This window comes from Oculina patagonica, chromosome 2 (assembly GCF_052425735.1).
Source record: "Oculina patagonica isolate OP01 chromosome 2, crgOcupat, whole genome shotgun sequence".
Classification (NCBI taxonomy): Eukaryota; Metazoa; Cnidaria; class Anthozoa; order Scleractinia; family Oculinidae; genus Oculina; species Oculina patagonica.
In genome coordinates, this window is record NC_135759.1 from 11,649,802 (window position 1) to 11,670,081 (window position 20,280).

Consider the following 20,280-nt stretch of genomic DNA (forward strand, 5'->3'; position numbering starts at 1 on the left):
TTATTTAAAATACAAAATTTAAATTCAATCAAAGCGGAAAAAATATTTTCTTTTGTTCCACTTTTTTTCCGGTTTGGTTGAAAACAAAACTGTTGTGATAACAAAACATGCCTAAGTAAACGAAGACTTTTTGCCAGTCATTTTTAGTTAAGCTGGAAAGTTAGCACAGTACAGTACAGTTGGTATAGAGTAAGTTAGCTTAAAGTTTTTATAGAGAAAGTTTTATTGCCTGATGTTAAAAATGACGATGTTAATGAGTCTTTTGTGCAAAAGGACAATACGTCAAACCAAGCCTTTTAAAACGGTCTTCATTGTTCTTTTACATTTATACCTTACAATGTACTGATCAAAACAGAATACTTATGAATTGAGGGCGGCGTATACGCAATCTTTGTACCCCGGCTTTGTATAATTGACGTACTTTCATTAGTAAAATTATGCACGGGTCGCACTTGGGACAAAATTCCTGTTATCAGTTGACTTCACAAGTGCAACCTCGTCGTCTTGTTATGAGCAAAAACTTGTCTACGAGGACAAATCAGGTCCCATCACCCTACTTCGGAGCAGGACTTTTTATGAACAACAAACGAAATGATTTGCTGTGACCCGGGTCTTGTGATAAAATTGCCAATCAATTCAGAGATTCTAACGAAATTGTGCGCTTTTCACTGTCTAGTTCTGAATTCAGCCGGTTTTCGACCGAATCGGTTTCCGTTATTTCGGAGAACAGCTCTCCCTAAAGTAATAAGAATGAAATATTAGCCAGGGTAGCTGTCCTGTAGCCGCAGTCAATATGAAAATGCACAGCAATTTGCTTATTCTTTTGAATTCCGCTAACTGCGGTAGTTTTGGGGTCTTTTAACATCTCCAGTCCGTGTTCGTTCAACCCAGCCTCCCCATTGTTTCCAACACTCACGTTTAGAAGGTAGAAATATACATTTTGCGTTGATACAATGCGACCGGTTTTCCTAACCTTTATTAATATATTTTTTGCAGGGAAACTAGTACAATAAAGTGACGGTTAATTTTGTGTCTTCAGGTGGGACCCTAGATATAACATTGTCTTGGACAAGTTCCGAGACAAACATTGTCCGCAACATCTTACGACAATTTAGATGTTTGTCTCAACCCTGGTAATCAAATAATCCATAACACCGAGATAGAAACACATGTATGTTTTGAATCAATCGACATTTTTTCCGCATTGACAAAACAAAAGATTCTTATCAATAACGCTTATGAGTGCCCTGGGGGCTGAAAAAGTTCCGCTTTCCGTGCAAAAGATCTCTGAGTTAAAGTTCAAAGCAATACATGACTATATATTTGCTGTTCTATAAAATTCAAGATCTTTCTTTTTATTCCAGTTGCAAAAATCGATCTAACGAGACTATGAAAACCCAGTGCTTGGATGGAGTACTTCATATTCCACCAACGTAATTGGCGGCTGCCTTCAGCGACTTTCGCTTGAATGGCTTTAAACAAAAAAGATTTAATTTTTGTCAGAGCTCACTCAGACAACTGTCTTAATAAAGTACTATCGTTCCAAAAGCCTTTTATGACCTTCTTCTTGATCGTGAAGGAATTTTCCGCGTTGCGTTGTTGAGACGGCTAACAATTTGGTCTCAAAGTTAGATTCAGCTGAATTGAGTACACTGTTCCACAACTTTGGCTATATTAATTTTCACCGATTTCGGTCAATGCACTGCTCTTACATACCAACAGAAAAATGTCAAGATGTTTTTAAAAGCTTGTACTGAATAAGGGTCACATTCGCTTTTTACTTTTAATGTTACTTTTATACTTAAATGTTATAGTTTTTAAAGCTTCCTGGATGATTTACAAATGAACGAAAAAACGTGCAAAAGGCTTAGACTTTGGTGTATTGCATTGAAGGCTGTCGAAATCTTTTGTGATGAATGATACTGCTCCACTGCGTCTACGTACTTCATTACATACAATTCTTTCTTCTACACTACCCGGCACAAAAAAGTGCATCGCGCTTGATATTTGATTTCCAAACATGATTGAAATCGCCAACCCCTAACTCATCTATTTCTCTCCCAAGTGCTGGGGTCTGTTTAGAAGTGAGAAACATCTTCTTAAGTGAGCTAAGCTGCAGTAGACTCGCTGAACTGCAATCATTAAGCGAGCCGTGTCATTTACCTTCACTTGTCAGATCTGAAGTCCCATCTGCCGCCACACTCAGGGCAGTCAGTATAAGGCAAGAAAGAAACAAGAAAAAATTCTTCATGGCTTGAGATAGCTGCAAATAAACCCAATGTCTTATAACACTGATGCAGTTGTATCTCAGTGCAGTGTCGTATGATCAACACGCAGCTATTAAAGGAGCAAATTTAAATGCTATAAAAGCGGAAAAAATATTTTCTTTGTTCCACTTTTTGTCCGGTTTTTGGTTAGCTAAAAACAAAACCATTATGGCGGTAATATAGTTTTCACGATATTGCCTAAGTTTATAAAACTGAGAGTTTGAAAAGGAAGAGACTTGATAATAGACAAGTTTAGCAAGTCAGTAAATTAACTTGAGGGAAACGAAATACACTGCATTATAATTAAAACACTTGTACAAAGGTCAAAGAACGTCATACCAAGCGCAGTTCAAGCGAGCTGCATTGTCCGTTCATAACAGGTATATCTAATAACGAGTTCATTAAAATAGTATCTTGTGTAATTATATTTCGTCTCTATTGAAATTTCCAGTCAGATTATAAACAGTCAGAAATCGGTACCGAAAATGATCTTGCAATTGCGGTATGCCTTCGAGTTCTTTTGCTTAGCGTAAAAGATGATTTTCAAATATGAAAAGCTTTTCATTGAGTCCAAATTTCTAAGGTATAACAGGAGCCATAATCGATTATGGCTCCTGGGTATAAATAAAACTTTTAATGACGATAAACACGAATTGAGGAAGGAATGTATCTGGAGGTAGAATTGAAGAATAAAATATGTTTCGATCAGTAAAAACTGCATAAAAACTTTGGAATGTTTATTGTGATGAAAAATTAACGACGGACAAAATACGTTGATCCTTTGTTGTGCCATTTTTCCTGTTACGTATATATCACTGATGAATACGACATTAAACTTCCTTACAGGTCCCAGTTCTTTTATAAATACTTTCACAGAGTAACCTAAAAAGACAAAACTATGTAAATGATTGAGTTTATAACCTAACGCACAATATAAAACACAAGTAACTAAAGAGGCCTACATGTTATTTAACACGAAAGTAATATAACACAACTCTATTATTAAACATCTGAAAAACTGTGGTTTTTAATCTTTTGTGAAAAGCAAATCATGCTTAACCAGAGAGAAGACACTTAGTAAAACTTTCCCCTTCATAAGTATGTCGTGTTTTTACAACTTAACCACAAACATTTGATTTTGACATGGACACACACATTCGGCTATTTCTTGCTCTAAACCACAGAAGAGAAATTTTGCCATTACAAGGCCAAGATTCAACTTGATCAATTTCAAACATTGTAAACCCTAACAAAATTTACACACATCATAAGCAAAGACGCCTCTCAACCAACCCATCATTGTTCAGTCAGTTAACCGTTTCGTCCAGCGTAAAAGGCTCGCTGTCTTTCTACAAAAGGCGAATTTACACATTCCGTATTGGAGAGGTTGATTTAAAAAAATTAGTAGATTAATTTCTTATACGAGTATGTTGCGACATATTAGAGTGCTGAGTCACAATGTTATTGTGCTGAGTGTTTGCTTTTATTCAAGGCACAGATGAGGGGCGTTAACTTTGTTAACGAACTAATTCCTGTCAAGTAAAATAACTGAAAGGGAAAACTAAAAGGACATCAACAATGTACTTTTTATATTTCACTTGACACAACATTTCCTTTACATTACAACGCACACTAGCAAGTGAAGTTTTGTAAAATTCCTGTCCTGTAAAAATACTCAACACCGGCAAAGCTTACAAGGATTATATCAGGTGCATCTAAATATCACTTATGACCACACGTTCATGCGGCAAACTTTCACGTCTTCAGAGTGGTTTTCTTTGGAGATATTGTAGATATCTACAACGCTTGGCTGAGTACTCTTTTTGAATGCTAAAAAACCATGATATTTTCCATGCTATCTATTGATATTTATGTACAGCAAAACTTTAAAAACGATTTGCCATACTTTTAGACCAATTTGATAAAGTGCTTTCGCCAGAAATTCTCAAAGGAGAGGGAAGGGTCCACTGAAGTAAAAATGAAACTTTTCTTGCTTGAAACAGTAGGCGTGTAGTCGTTCCATTGTTTAGTTTTGTTGGGTCTGACAACTTTAACAAATGCAAAGTTCTTATTTTCGAAAGTTTATATCGCCAATTACTTCGTCATTCGCTATTGCCTCGACACGTTTCTTGTTGTTTTATTTTACAATCACGGTACTGTTAAATTTGCTTCTTCTACACAACAGACCAAAAAATCATTGCATCACTTCAAGTCACCTATAGTGTTCTGTTTATATTCCCCTTGTGAGTAAATCGCTACGTGATAGTCGAGAAGTAAGGGTTTCTTTGGGAATTTTACAAGGATATCTAACGACATAAAAAATTTGAACAGTTTGGTATGAGTGATTTCAGGTAAGTTCAATTTGTTACGGGAGTTCACAAATAACAATTAACAAGACTGGAAGAACCCAACTAGCAGGTCGAAATCTTTTTTTTTTTTAACCTAAACAGCTAGGCTCGAAGCAGGCCGTCCATTAATCCAGACAAATGTTGGACGCTTTAATTCCACAGAAGAGTTATTTGTTGGATTGTGGCGCGGTCTCTCATGTTCTCGGAATCTTAACTTTGTTATCGAATATTTATAGTTATACTCGACTTTTCTAAGAAAGGAATTCGTAACCCAAGACGCAGAAAACATCCTCGTTCTGTTTTTTTACCAACTTCTGGGAAACTGACTCCGTTATTTAGTACTTAACTAATTTTACTTTTCCAAAGCACATTTATAAGAAACGCCGTTTTGTCCGGTAAAATTTCCTGTGCTATAAAAATGCTAAGCACCGGGAAGACCTAAAATGATAATAACTATCCTGCGAACGGGCTCCCGAATGGGATTTCCGCGAGCGGAAGAGCGGGGCCTAAAACTGAAAACCCCACTCGGGAGCCTGTTCGCAGGATAGATAATAACAGGTGCAGCTAACGTCATCTTAACTGCAAACTTTCCCGGTTCCATGTTGGTTCCGACATTAAGTACGTTAAAGACTTAAAGAAACTTTATTCCAGGGATTTTGCAGATTTTTGGTTTAATCGGCTCTGAAATTAGTAGGCAACTAAACTGAAAAAAAAACCCTTATCTTTGAACATCTAAAGGAAGATATAACCTTAATTTGCGAGTAGAAATTAGCCTAAGGCTATAAATATCGAATTTTTTATGACGCGCTGAAACAACTTCAAGTTGCAATCCGGTTCCAACCGAGCCATAGATTCAGTGCTCTGATACAGCAATTTTTAGTAAAATGGACTTTTATTTTTAGGTTTCCTGCGACGCAAATATAAATATTAGCTGTTTGAAAATCTGGTTAAATCCGTAACATAGTCCCTTTAATGAAGAACTTACTATAGTTTGAGACCAATTTGATTGACTGGTGTATCCAGAGGTGCTCAAAGGAGAGGGGTGGGGGTCCCAAAGTGAACATTTGCTACTTTCTTGTTCGAAACATAAGTGGATTGAACTCGCAGAGCGTTTCAGGTCTGAAAAAGAACAAACACGACGAATATGCCACGTCTTATGGCTCTAAATGAAAACGAGGCTATATCTTTTTTCGTCCAAACTCGTGTTTATTGCTCAATGAACTTTCTATTGTTATTTAAGTCACCATGTACTTTTGTGATTATTACGCACTCCTTTTTTGTGAATGAACACAAAACACACTCAATCTCATTACGGTCGAACCCTACTCACTGCCCTTCCTCCCTTATCTACCACCTTAGTTAAAAATCTTAAACAGTGAAAAATTAAGTCAAAATAAGTGGGTAGGAGTCATAAACAATTTTATTTGGCGGCAAATAAAATACTTCTGGGGGGGATTGGGGGAATGTGACAATTGTTGCTTAAAAGTTTAATTCCCGAAAAAAGTGAAAAAATTAAACTTTAAAACTGTCCGCATGTGCATATGATCTTAGATAATAATGCCTGCCGCATCAGTTTTGACATGATCAGTAGGATTTGAGCTGCTATCTTGTGTCTTTAGTTTGGGAAGAGAAATATCAAGACCTAAAACTTTGTTTGATCTTGTTGAAGAATCCATGTTTGATTCATCTCTCTCGCCATACGCGGATTCATCAGCAACATGCACTCTTTCTCTGGGCATGTTAGTTAAAACGATAATGGCGACCTTAGGGAGCAGCAATCCCACAAGACTAACACTCCCGACCAGGATGAAGACACAACAGTAAATATAATCCCTCCAAGCCGAAGTTTTAGTGTTGAAGTAAGTTGGTATAAATATAATCCACAAAGAACAGGTTATGTACATGGTGATACCAATATGCTTCGCTTCGTTAAAATTTCTGGGAAAACTACGCGTTTTAAAGGCAAAAACAGTACACAGGAACATAAGAAGTAGATTGTAGCACATGTTAACGGCAACAGTAAGTGCACTGACAGTACAAACAAGTGAAGCTGTTACCAATGACGGGTACTCTACAATGGCTTTTGCTGGGTCTGAAAGTGTCCACATAGTAGTTATAATAAGCTGCACTGCCACCAGTCCCATGGAGATAAGGACCTGAGACGTCGGTTTTATTAAAGACGGTCTTGCTGCTGAGCGTCTGGCGTGCTTAAAAATGCGGTAGATGCGATTTGTTTTCATCAATAACGGCGCGTAACACATTGTAAAGCATGTATTTCCGATGTAACGACGAAGACTACATACTAAGTCGGTCGGCTTAGCCAAACAAATAAAAGATGCCACAAAGCACAAAATGATTCCAATGAATATGATAAAAGAAAGCTCCCTACCAGCTGCTTTGATTACGCTGTGTGTGTGATTAATTACGTAGAAAACAAACGTTCCTATAGCGACTAGCGTCCAGGCTCCTGCAACTACTCCCAATGAAGTTGATGCTGGATCAGTCCACTTAGGAAAAGAAAGATCAAGCTTTAAACACTTCGTCAGACTTGTATCAGGTTGGTAACCAAGGTTACACGCACGGCAAGTGTTGTTTACAATCACTTCGTTAGATTCACAGTGTTCGCAATCCCAACAGCACTGCGAATTAACTGTTTTGTATTTTCGTAATTGTCTCAAAGCACATGGTTCACTGCAGTATGATTGCGGAGGTCGTGTTTTCGCGTTTCCCCATGACACTAAGAGAGTCGTCGATATTTAATTCACGTTTTTGTTTTTCGTTTGAATTTCGAAGTGACTTCCAAGAGCCCACTTTAACATATGCCCATTCACCAGATTTCCTTTGTTGAAAGTTAATGATACTATAAGCTCCATCCATTTCTTGGTTCTCGTTGAACTTTACACTCGAGTTAAAAGCCGCGTCAGGAAAACTTACATTTTTCAAGTAACTAATTAGACTTGTTGCTTTGAGTCTGTTTCTCATTCGCTCGCAAATTCCAGTCTGTCCCGCGCATAGATCTCTTTGCATGTCATTGAGAGCATGAGCCATTGCGTAAACCGCGTTGATCACAACGCGAACAGGCGCAAGTTCTATGGCACGCGGTAGCGACGCATTCCTTTTGCAAGATTGAGCTGAACGTGATCCTGAGCTTCCCATGCTACACTTTATAACAGACTGCAAAACCTCTTCAAACCAAGAATTTGTAGGGTTTCTTAAAGTTGTGTTTTCCAGTGTTCTGTCCAGATTTGTTAAAAAATCCAAGAAGCCGTTCACGATTCGTTCATGGTGACCCACTGTTAGAGATCCGTTAGCTATTTCCTCTTTTCCCTCAGTGACGTCAACACGATTGCTCCAACCACTGCTTCCAAGCCACGTTAGATCTTTTACACCAGACTCCTTTGCTGCGCGGAGCAAACCGGCCGAGTCAGTCTGGGATGTAAATAACACAATAACATGTGCGTTGCCTTCTCTGTGACTCGTTATCGTTCGGAGAGCAGACTTATAACTGCTCTCGGTCGGTTGACTAGGAAGACTAGCGCCTCTTGCAATACATATACCAGTTTCTCGAGCGATTTTATGGAATAACCTCATGCCCTTTTTGCCATAATTGCCGTACGAGTTTATCGTGTAAACATAAGTCCAGCCGTAATGTCTGATGACATCCACAAGAGCCTGGGCTTGAAATGAATCTGGTGGCACCGTTCTGAAAAAGTTTCCGTACAGTTCTTTGTTAGAGAGCTCGGCACTCGATGAGCCGTAGCTTATTTGAGGAATTTCAAAAACTCGCAAAAGATTCGCCACTGCGATGGACACATCGCTGGTAAAAGGACCAATGACTCCAACCAGAGGTTCCTCCTTATCCAGCAGCGTGTATTTGATTATGTCCTTAGCACGGTCGGCTCCGATCGTCTGGCTTCGGCACGTGTCGTATATCTCCGCTCCGAGAGTGACGTTTGGAAGTAAGCTGGTGTTGTTATTGATTTGTTGAAGAGCAAACAACATGGCGGCCAAGTATTGAAATCCGGGTTGTGCATCTATTTCACCGCATGCTTTCTCAGTAAATTTACTTTTCTTGTGAACAGGAAATAGACCGCCGAGAATAAAATCTCCATCCATTTTAAGCTGCTGAATGCCAGGACTTTGACCTAAATTAAAAATAGAAGCAACACTTATTTGATTATTTATAAACTAGCCATAGCTGAACTGCTGATGCGATGATTTCTAGAAAAATCGGTAAGGAGTAAGGCTCTGCTAGGGCTTACTAGGTGCTGGTTCTTTTTTTTTTTAAAAATCAGCGAAAGTGTTCTTTGGAACTGTTAAACAGCTAGCAGGAGAGGGGATTGGTCGAGGAGTGAGACATTGAAAAAAGATGCTACAGATAAAAACTTGATTATCACAAACCACACTCGTACCTAAAATAACTTGCACTCTCCCACTTGTTCCCCTGTTTCAGTGCTTACAGGGCTTTACTTTGTAAAGTTTAGACAGTTGAGCAGTACATTTTGTGTCTGGGAAATGCAACCCTAAACCACCTGATAACAGAACCAGATGAGAGTCAGATGAGTAATTGAGGCCAACAAAAACGAAAGAAAGAAATAGGTGTGAGCTGTTAAAGATATGATAGTTGGATAAGATGACTCTACCCTTAAAAACAGTTGGCAAACAGAAGAATGTCCTTGGTAAGGTGATTTATGAGGCTCAAAACAGTTTTCAGTACTTTCGAATTCCAGCTCTTATATACTTTGATGGGTCAGTGACTCAGTGCTACAAACATTTATCAGTTACCACTACAAAAATGGTATCAAACAAATGCCCAGTCATTGGCAAACAAATTTTGATTATTTTTTTGACGTCACTTGTAACCATAGCAACGGTGTGACCTGTTAAAACACCCTTAATTTTAGCTTTAAGTGCTTATAACTTTAAAACAAGTCCTGTGACCCCCATTTTTTATTATTGACTAATGATCAGCATGTTAAGATACAACTTTTTGCAAAGTTTAAAAAAAAATTTTCTGGAGCGGTTCCAGAGCCACCTTAAATTTTCAAAAATTTTTCTTAGATAGCATCAGTTCGTACGTTTTGAAGGCAGTTTGAACTAAAACCAAGCAACCAAAGCGAATGTAAACACGTGAAGCATAATTTAGATAGGAAAACATGAACCATATATGAAATAGAGAGAGGATGTGTGTGGAGAGCTAATGGAAGAAGTAGTTCATTGTCACGGAGTGCACTTTTAGATAAGATAATATTGCCTGCTGCTCTGTCAAAGACAAATGTTATCAAATACACTACTGCATTGAAAACTATCTCATTTTCTTGAGTACATGTATACTTAAGAAATTTAGAGAATACTTTGTATTGATTTCTGTATTATCCACCTAAAAAGGTTTTTTGCTCTTCAATCGACAAAATTTACTTCCTGTATTTAAATCTGCACGCCACTGCTGGTCAAACACGGCACGCGAATAAAGTGTTGTGTCAGCTGCCCCAGTCTTGTCAGCAAAGAAGCACGATTTATTTGTGCCAGTTGTAAAACTGCTTGTTTTTCAATCTTAAAGAGTACGAAAAAGTTTAATTTAGACTGTTCATTGCCAGAGGTATTTTAAGTTGGTCGTTGGTCAGGGCAGCCGAATATGAAATGAACAAATGATGTTTTAAATAAAGAGTTGAGTTAAAAAACTTGTTCGCTTAAATTTTTTTATTATGTTGTTCAGTTGACAGCTATATCCGAACCCTGTATTACGTACACTCATTTTATGCCCGCAGTAAGTTTGGTAATTTATCTCAAATTAACACTTTCTCGTCCGCCGGGACACCCCTGCCGTTCCAGTATAGTACGGGCCATACGGTGTCCGTGTTCCAAACAAGAGTTGAAAACTTTATTTTGAGCACTCAATAAATGCATGTGAACTGTGGGTAAAACATACATAAGGAAGCCGTAGAGATCTTCGCAGTTGCAAAGAAAATGTAGAGTAATACATTTGAATAATAGATTAGCACTTACCTACGACTTCGTTGGACCAATAAGTTTGCCATAAAACCATGCATCCAAGAAGTTTTGAGATCAGTTTAACGCTGTCGAATTTCATCTTCTGTTGGGTTCAGCCCGTTGACTTTATCGAAGGGTTCACTTCAAAAACTCTGCAAATACAAACAACGGGAAAATAAATGGAGGCGAAGCGAATGTGAATTAAATGAAGACTGTCTTTTTGTTTACTTAAATTGTTTGGGTTCAGAAAAATATTCTAGTTTCATTCGAGCTTTATACCTTTGCTTGACTTTTCCACGTCGTAGAATTTCCCGGAAAAGGTTCGCTAATATATCTGATATATCGTGGATACTACTTTCCCTAGGGCAAAGTAACGCGTCGATTTTGTCGATTTTTGTTCAGGGAATACAATCTGTCATAAAAGCTTTCTTCATTTAACACGGGTGATTTATTTGATGTTGTCAGGAAATTATATTGAAATGTCATAAGCTGATGACAACATCAAATAAATCACCCGTGCTAAATGAAGAAAGCTTTTATGACAATACGTCAACCTTTTAGTGGAATCGTGTGTGAAAGCAGCTTTACAGAGTACGCATGTGATGCAGAATTCTCATTAAATAGGAAATTAGGCATATTGAAATGTCACGTCTCGATATTTAATGAGAATTCTAAAACACCTGCACACTCGGTAAAGCTGCAGCCACGCACGATTCCACCAAACGGGTTATATAGAAAGAGATCGAATACCACGAAATTTAGCCCTCGATTCCGTGTAAAGAGAATTTTGTGACTGTCACAACTGCACAGAAAATGTCGTTTTTCCTATTTGACTTATTTCCGATGTTATTCAGTTTCCATGCCAGGTCAGACTTGAGTGGGTGCAATATTCACGTTGTTGTTAGGTGTGTAGATTATTGGTGCAAAAATTAGCGGCGTGCTGTTAAAATTTTAAATTAAATCGGCTATAACCGTTTTAATTATAAATCGAACCTGGTTGACAGTTTGTTAACCGCGCTCATATCAAAGGAAAGGGTTGAATCGTGAGTTGAGATCAGTGTAAACCGTGGATTTCGTAAATTCCTCATGTAGAAGAAAAAGTATGAAGCTTTACTAGGTGCAGAGTAGGGTATTGAATAGAGATTATTGTTCGTGATGAATTTGGTTCCTACAAGCCCCATCAGTAATATAGCTTTAATCATGACCTAAGCGGTACTGGTGCAAACGCTTCAGTAAGCTATAAAGCCGATAGTAATTAAATCAACTACGAGTACTACTTATTTCCTTTGAAGGACAGGAGCCCTGGGAATGATGAATAAAGAAATAAATCGTATGAGAACTATGCGTGAGAGAGCAAGGATCCTCGCAGTTTTGCAGAAACTTAGACAACTTTTTTTTTTTAAGAGAATACTGTCAACTTTAAACATTGTTTAAAGCCACTTCCTGCAATTAAGTTAATGGTTAGATAGAAATCAGACTTATAGGGTCTCCTTTCATCACCCCATTTTACATTCCCTTTATTACTTCCCTTAATTAGTTCGTTATCCTAAAATCTGTGTTGTACACTAAAGTGATTAGTGAGATGCACACTGAACTGCGACGCGCAGTGGCCCTTGAGGACATTAGCATTAATGGAGTGAAAGTACCAGATCCTGTAAAGGATTTCTCTCTAAGACTAATTCTCTGTAAGTCCCTGAAGAAGAATCAAAAGGCCGTGTCTTTGCGGTTCAAAAAAGTTAACCCTTTTCCGGAAACCAAACATCTGCTAAAAACTAATTTCAGTCTTCAGTCTTCCTTTTAAGTCTTTTACACTGGAGAATGAGGCCCGACATTAGTTTTAACAAAATACAAGCTTGAAGATGCAAAGCAAAATAATTTTTTTCAAATCTTTGCACAAAAAAAAAGTTATAAATCTACAATTTGTTCCTGTTTGTCAGAGTGGTCCCATCCTCGGAGACCCAGGGGCAGTTAGTGGGGGCGACGGGCAGCTTATCGGGACAACGGGATTTTCGGGCGAAAGTTTACAACATAGAGCGTAACAGCCCCTGGGCACTTTGTCTTACCGAACCAGTTCCAGAAGCGTTTGAACTCCTTCCTCTTGATTGGCCACAAAAATATTTTTGTGGCCAATCAGCGAGGTTGACCAGAAGAGCGACTCTGACGTCTTCTTACATGAAGTTGTTTTCCTCATAGACTCGTCGTTGTTGTTAAGCCCGTCCATCGGATGATACTACGTGGGTCTCAGATAAAAAAGCAAAACAAAAACAAAACAACGAGGCCTGGGAATATGTTAAATGTAGCATAGCGCAAGGAAACCAAAAGTTTTTAAAGCTATACGCGAGCACCTCTTGTTTATAAGTTTTGTTTTTGTTATTTAAATATCCAACAAATTAAACAAAAACCCTTTGTTTAACTGTCAAGCTGGCAACAAAATAACAATAGGTGACGACAGCGATATCTTCGCTAACGCGTGGCCCGTGCAGTAAAGTACCCAGACCGTGGCAAGTTCCATAAGTCGGGCAACGACCGAGAAAAATAATAAGAGTTGTTGTTTACTCGAATAACTATTAAAAAGCGCGCAACTAACAGTGTAGAACTGGCAGTCGTCTAAGGCTTATTTTTTTTCTGAGACTCTCCATGTAATAGCATCCGATTGATGGGCAGAGCATCCACGACAAGTCTGTGAGGAAAACAACTTCGTGTAAGAAGACATCAGAGTCGCTCTTCTGGTCAACCTCGCTGATTGGCCACAAAAATATTTTTGTGGCCAATCAAGAGGAAGGAGTTCAAACGCTTCTGGAACTGGTTCGGTAAGACAAAGTGCCCAGGGGCTGTTACGCTCTATGTTGTAAACTTTCGCCCGAAAATCCCGTTGTCCCGACAAGCTGCCCGTCGCCCCCACTAACTGCCCCTGGGTCTCCGAGGATGGAGTGGTCCTTGCATAGTTGCAGAAGTCACTGGGCAAAACATGCGCGGTCAAGAAGACTGGGACAAGTCAAAACAAAAACTCAATCAGCGAGATCTGGAAACGAGTTTTATCTATCAAATAATCCAAAATGGCGGACAAACCAAGAGAATGTTTACCACCGGACTGGAATGACGATGATCGAATGAATTTTATGTTTTCGGCCTTCTCTGAAAGCAGAGAAGTAAACCCGAAACATTGGGACTCTAAATTACATTTCTGGAGCAAGGCAATTCTCGAAAGCTGTAAATATCATGGAGACATTCACATCGATTTAATAACGCTAAAGCGAAGATTTTCGAGAAATGGCGTAACTCCTCTTGGGCTGAGTATTGTATTAAGGGAAATGTTTCGACAAGGAAAGCTACAACGAAAACAGGATTTTATGAACTGCAGTAATGAAGGGTGGATGTCGTGGTTTTATGGATTGGCCAAGAGTTCTTTTTGGTGGAGTGCTCGTACTGTTATGGGAGGAGTTGAGGATGATGTCAAAGTTGATGAACAGTTTGTTTTAGTAGATGTAGCAAAGGTAGGAGGGAACTTATTACAGAATCAAACAGGGCCGCTCATCCGCCGCTTTATTACTAGGGTATATCCGACTTTATTAAACACTAGCAATGGTATATTGCAATTCTTGAATTTTGATTGGTTAACACTGGCAATTGACCACAAACCATTGACCACAAATATGGTAGCCAATACGCGTCAACGAAAACAGTCTGGGAGCTCAAATGTTGCAATTTGTTGAACGTTTTCAATAAAACAATTATTTCACATGCGCTTGTTGGATATGAAATCGTTAAGGCCAACACTCGCTCGTGGAATAATTGTTAAATGTGCATCCCTCTCCAGTGACGAGGCTTAGGATAGAATCATCAATTAGTAATTAATAATCCACTGTTATTATTAATTGGTTGCTTTAATCGATAAAAATCGAAAGTCACATTCTTGCATTTCTTTATTGCCATTGTTATATAGCTTGAATTTTCCCATTTTGCAGCCTTGTTCATTTATGTTTTCTACTCTGTCCTCGCTATTTATACCATCAATATCTACTCGCGATTACAGAAATGATGCTGACTTCAAGTGGCGGCAAGATTACGCAGTTCTTGACCTGACATCGCAGCCGTTCTGGAACCCAGACTCTTTCTTGTCTTGACTCCCCGTCAACTTCTTTGGGCGTGGCCAAAGTGGGAACTTTAAAGCTCAATTTTGCAGCGAAAAAGTGGCGGAATCCAAAAATTTATTTTAAAATACTTCTTTGTGCATTATACATGTAGATACAAAAACAACAAAAAACCTGTAGAATATAGACAAATGATTTTCTGTTTTCTCTGTTCTTGTCTTAGGAAAATGCTGACTGGGTCCTTGACAAACATTATAACTATGTTGAATGTGAAACCACTGATCACATCATACCATGGAATGTGCTAAAGACACGATGTAAGAAGTTTGATGATGAAACCCTTGAAGTTCTAATGGTCTCATTACAGAAACAGGGTAAAGCAGTGTTATTCTTGACACCTGAAGGAGAGAAGGTAATGTATTCATTGTGCTACATCACATGGTAATTTGTTTATCTTCAGTTTTCCTTCATAATTTCAAATCTTAAAATTTTAGTGAACGAATAGCAAAGTCAGATGATTATTTTTAGGCCATAACTTGGGTTATTTTGAGACTCTTCTTTAATTTGTAGGTTGTAAAGTTTGCAAGAAAAGGTGAACAAAAAGTGACAGCAGTTTCTGAGAATGATGCTAACATTGTGAGGTAAGGGACTAATTTTGTTTGCATTTTGTCGAAATTAAAATAATTGACTATTTCAATTTGTTAAAATTCTAATTTGAATCTGATGTTTGAGGAAATGGAACAAAACAAATCATTTATAGATGAGAAATAAAGAAACATTTTTTTGGTTTATGCCCCTAAGCCTCAGAGCCAGGTTTGTAGTATGTTTCAGTCTGTGTATGAATTATTTTCAACAAGCAAGAGCAAACACAAAGAAAGATATAACATGATATGTCTAGTTGTACTGGGTAGTTGAGCAACAAGTCCACCAAGAACAACAAATCTGTCTCACCTCAACGTAGATCTTGCAGTTTTATCTGCCATTTTATTTTTTAGCTTTTGCCTTTCTTAATTCTATGAAAAAGGCTATCAGATTTAAATATTTGTGGGATTAGTTTCTAACAGTAGGGTATTCCCAAAACTCAACACTTTATTTGGAGATTTTTTCTTTAAAATCTATAAATTTATATTATTATTTATTATAAAGAGAATGTCTAGTTATATAATTCAAATGTATTATTACTATCAATTATTCTGTGTTAGGTAATTTGTCTCAGATAATTATGGACAAAACACTCTTTGTTCCCAGGCTCAGAAAAACAGTGGCTAGTGTAACCCTTCAAGTTGACAAGTTGTCAAATGAAGTGGAAAAGTAAGGCTCCAGTAACATGTTTCTACTTAAACTTAATAACAAAGTTTAACTTAATAATGGCTTAATATGACGTAATCTGCCATGTGCTCCATGCTAGTTAACAGAAGGGGTCATGAATGCTCATCAACATCATGCAGGCTCGCAAAGTTAGGCTTCTGTTTGGAATACCCCCAAATTTTTAATGGGTGCTCGTTTACTCTTGCTCGCATGCTCAGTTTTAGCAGGGATGTCGCTAAGGGCCGGCTGCTGGCTAATTTCACCGGCTGAAAGAGAACTTTTAAGTTCTCTAAGTCTGGATGATTTCACAGAAAACAAAGACAAGGCAAACTTTTAGAGCTGGCAAGGCCAGAAAAGCCAGCTGTGCTTGTAGATGAGCCGGCTTAGGGCTTTCTTAGCTACATCCCTGTTTTAGTGGAGGTAGCTTTTTGAAAAGTGCTTGTTGCACGCAAAGACCATTCAATACCCCTTATAGACCTCAATACAATGCAAGAAGTAACAATGTACAATTTGGCTTATCTTTGTATGAAATCCTATTTGTTTTTTAAATAAGTTTCAGATTACAAGCAGCAAGTTTTGCAAAGGAAGGTTCCAGATCTAAGGTATGGACAAGACTAGAGACACTTGAACAAACAAGTAAGGAGTTTCTGCTTCGAATTCTTTATTCTTTGTTTGGTGCTAGCTGTTACAGTTGTGAGTTATTTTGTCTCTATATTAGTCTTAAGCTAATAAATGCATAAAGAAACTCAGTCCTCGTCTCTACAAATGATACCATTTGAAGATCATTTAAAAAATGAATTTTGTGTCAAAAGAGTCTTTTGGCTAATTAAGACACATGCACTTATAATTTTCAAATTGTTGGGGTGACTGCTGATGGGTTGATACCGGGTCGGTAGGCTGCTGGTATTATTCCTGTGTGTTGATTAGTTTTTCCTATAATTAATTTAACAGGCACTAAAACTGCTAAGAAAGAAGGAGCTTAGACAGCGGACACTGGACAAGACAATAGCTAACTTGAACTCATTTGAAGAAATTTTACACAGAATACAAAATGCTCACACAGATAAAATGGTGAGAACTGATTTTGATACACATTAAGCAATACATGTTTGTCTTAGGTTAAAGATAGTAGTACTACTAAAAAACAATTTTTCAGCAAGTTACATTATAGAAAACAGTGGACAGAGTTTTTTCTGACATGATTATTTGAATAGCATGTTGTACATACATGTAGTTACACAAGTAAGGATTAAGAGTAAGTATATTCATCCAAAAACAAAAAAAGGAAAAGCCAAAGAAAGTGAATACAGACAACTAATAATGCCTTTTGAATTTTCAGCTCTAACTGGTACTTGCTGTGTTTTAGTGCCAAACTTAGCGTTTTTAATGATTCCGTTATTAGGTTATTGAAGCTCTGAAGTCAGGAACAGCAGCATTGAAGGGTGTTCATTCAGAACTAACTATTGACACTGTCGAGGATGTTATGGATGACCTGAATGAGGTCAGTCGATTTCTAGGACTTCATTCCAAACGTTGCAATTTTATGGATTTTTAATCTATAGAGTATACTAGCTTACATTAAAACTTGTTGCAATCCTGGAAATGGATGGAAAATATATTTATTGTATTTGTAAATTCTTTCTTGTAGACCATTAACGTATCTCAAGACATAGGTTCAGCGATTATGGAAGGTTTGTATTCCTGTTTTATACCTTCTTTTCCTCGTTAACACGCGGGCCGCTAGTAAATGCCAAGTCCAAGAAAATGCTAAGTTTAAGAAGACTATTGGCGTTTAGCATAACCCAGTGACCGACTGTTAGGCAAACTGGCAATCTGATTGGCTACGTAAGTGCGGTCTAATTGATGTTAGCATAGCCCAGCTGTCGTCTATTGGCAAAATGTGCAATCTCATTGGCTACAGAGGTGCCTATATTTAACAATTAGACGGCAAGCTCGAGGTTTCTATCGGCTGATAGAGAGGCGAAAAAAGCCGGTAGAAACCGACAGCGAGCCGTCTAATTGTTTTAGCATAACCCAGCTGCCGACCTATTAAACAAAAAATATGTTTTGTGATAAAATTCCGCAAAAAACTGAGAACCGTTCAGTTGTGATCTATTGGTGTAATCGGTTGGATTGATTGGTCGAGTTTTTGTTTTTTCATCTTCTATTGGGAAAAACCGTGTTCAACGTCCTTCCCAGGGTCTCTCTCTCCCCGCCCCTTCTCTCACTCTTGGGGGCGGGGAGAGAGAGACCCTGGGAACGAGGTTGAACCGTGTTCTGTTGATAGGATCAGTCCTATTAATATTGGTCAACTGTAAAAACCGAATAGTTAAAAAAGTGTGAACTCATTTGGGAAACTTTAACCAAACCAACCGTTTCAACCAAGCGTGTTGCCTGTTGAAAATGTTCATTAACCATGTCAAATCAACGTAAAATGGTAGATCCCAATAGATCATGACTTTATGGCTTTTGTAGGTAATTCACGTGTCGCTGAGACTGCTGGGATAGGACCGAGTGAACTGGAAGAGCTGGAACGAGAGTTAGAGAGCCTCACCATCGGCGAGAAAGGTAACAAGAAGCCTGTATTTCCACAAGAAACAAGTTAATAGAAGCATATTTTAGTGGTTTCTTTGCGTTCAAAAAGTCGTCGTTAAATCAATCTCTTATTTGTTACACATTCCATTTAACAGACATTGTCTGCTATCAATATTTTTCTTTTCCCCCGCTTTTATCCATGTTAAAAGATCACGCTTCGGATAAACGATCAAACAATGCTATCCAGCCTCATGTTGGACGAACCAACCAAATGATTAGACATGTCGAATGAAAACGAGTAAACTAAATCAAAATGCTTCATAAACGGTTGCGGACATATATAGCTTAGTGGATCTGTATGAAAGAACAGTCTACAATACATGTCACTGTTTTGTTGAGAAGAACGCCATATGTTTTTGATCTTTCACGAACAATATTCTGTTAACGTTTGTTTTACTGTATTTTCTTTATTTTCAAGGAACAGACGTTCAGCAAGTACCAAGTGGTTTTTCACCTCCTATTGGTCACCAGTCCCGCTATCCCCTGTCAAAGCCCGCCCAGGGGCCTGGTGCAGACCTCAACAGCACTCATAATCAGTGGCTGGATAAAGAGCTTGTACAGTTACCAGACGTTCCCTCGCACAGTCCGAATAAAACTCAAGCCAACACAACAAGAGATAAATCAAGACCGTTACTATCCAGCTAAATATGTGTGGCATTTCTATGGGAAAGAGAAAAAAGTAAATGGCGAAGGTTGCAAGGTGGTGTTTTAGGCGAACTATTTTTGCTGCTTTTAGTCGTATCGAAAGTCATTTTATCCTGAGCAAGTAGAAGATAAAACAGGACACCACTTTTTATTTGAAATTTTTCAATTCTTGTAGTGGAGAGGAGAGACAAGCGGTAAACCCCGTGTTAACATTTGACTATTTCAACAGCAGTACGCACATGAAGGGACACACACGTGACACACACGTGACACACACTCGAGTGGCCGTCTGTATTATGGAGATAGTAAGTTATACGAATCGGGTGAATCAAGTGAACTAGCGTCATAGGATTGAGACATTGATGAGAGAGAGGATGAATTAGCTAACGTTTTACTCCACTATCTTTTTTGTTGTTTGGTTTGTTTGTTTTTTTTGGTCGCAGCCACGCCGTGAATATTTATTTTAACAGTACAATCAAACTGAATTACTATGTAGTTAGTACTAGTATCATCCTAATGTTGTATATATATGTGTGATCCAAATAAAAGACATTTTTATCTCATTTATTTTTTTATTTAACACTGTGTTACATGTACACATACACTGTGATAAATCATGCCTGACGTCATATCTGCCCCACCACTACCTGCGAACCATTAGTCTCGTGGTATGACCGCTGAGCGTTACAAGACTTAGCTCCGAGGCTCAGGAAAAAAAATCAAAGAAATCACTTCAAAGTTGACGAATGAATAATCAATTTCCTTGTTTTTTAGCCGAACTCCAGGCTGAGGCTGGAGACCAAGTAAGAACGTTTCGAAACTGGCTAATCATTTTCCATAAGCTTTAATAGCTCGTGCGCTTAGCTTATGAATGGTTGAATTTAGCGATGATATTATGCATGCAAGTTGGAAACGATTTTAAAAATTAATTATATGTGATAAATCATTCCCACTCCTTTTTCCCTGTTCATTTCTTTTCATTTGGTGAAAGCTGGGTACTGGTCAGCGGACATTGCTGTTCAATTTACCTTTGTT

General features: G+C 38.1%; 1 protein-coding gene and 1 pseudogene across 2 annotated transcripts; one reads left to right on the forward strand and one right to left on the reverse strand.

Annotated features, from left to right (window-relative positions):
• Positions 1-5,808: 5,808 nt before the first annotated feature.
• LOC144638791 (metabotropic glutamate receptor 7-like) lies at positions 5,809-11,117 on the reverse strand (annotated as a pseudogene). The gene is made up of 3 exons (XR_013568011.1): positions 10,886-11,117; positions 10,622-10,758; positions 5,809-8,760 (listed from the first exon to the last, which is right to left on the reverse strand). The product of XR_013568011.1 is annotated as a metabotropic glutamate receptor 7-like (transcript).
• Positions 11,118-13,662: 2,545 nt separating this feature from the next.
• On the forward strand, positions 13,663-19,810 carry LOC144639196 (charged multivesicular body protein 7-like). Its single transcript, XM_078498474.1, has 10 exons — positions 13,663-14,100; positions 14,921-15,109; positions 15,268-15,338; positions 15,946-16,008; positions 16,559-16,607; positions 16,957-17,076; positions 17,408-17,506; positions 17,654-17,696; positions 18,481-18,573; positions 19,019-19,810. The coding sequence occupies exons 1-10, from the start codon at positions 13,663-13,665 to the stop codon at positions 19,243-19,245; spliced, it is 1,392 nt and encodes a 463-aa protein (XP_078354600.1). The 3' UTR covers positions 19,246-19,810.
• The last annotated feature ends 470 nt before the right edge of the window (positions 19,811-20,280 follow it).

Excerpts from the sequence above, each read along its gene's own strand:
- LOC144639196 (XM_078498474.1), top strand. The coding sequence starts at position 13,663 with ATGGCGGACAAACCAAGAGAATGTTTACCACCGGACTGGAATGACGAT. Across the intron at positions 16,608-16,956 it reads AGGAAGGTTCCAGATCTAAG|GCACTAAAACTGCTAAGAAA; the intron begins GTATGGACAAGA and ends TTAATTTAACAG. Across the intron at positions 17,077-17,407 it reads ATGCTCACACAGATAAAATG|GTTATTGAAGCTCTGAAGTC; the intron begins GTGAGAACTGAT and ends TTCCGTTATTAG.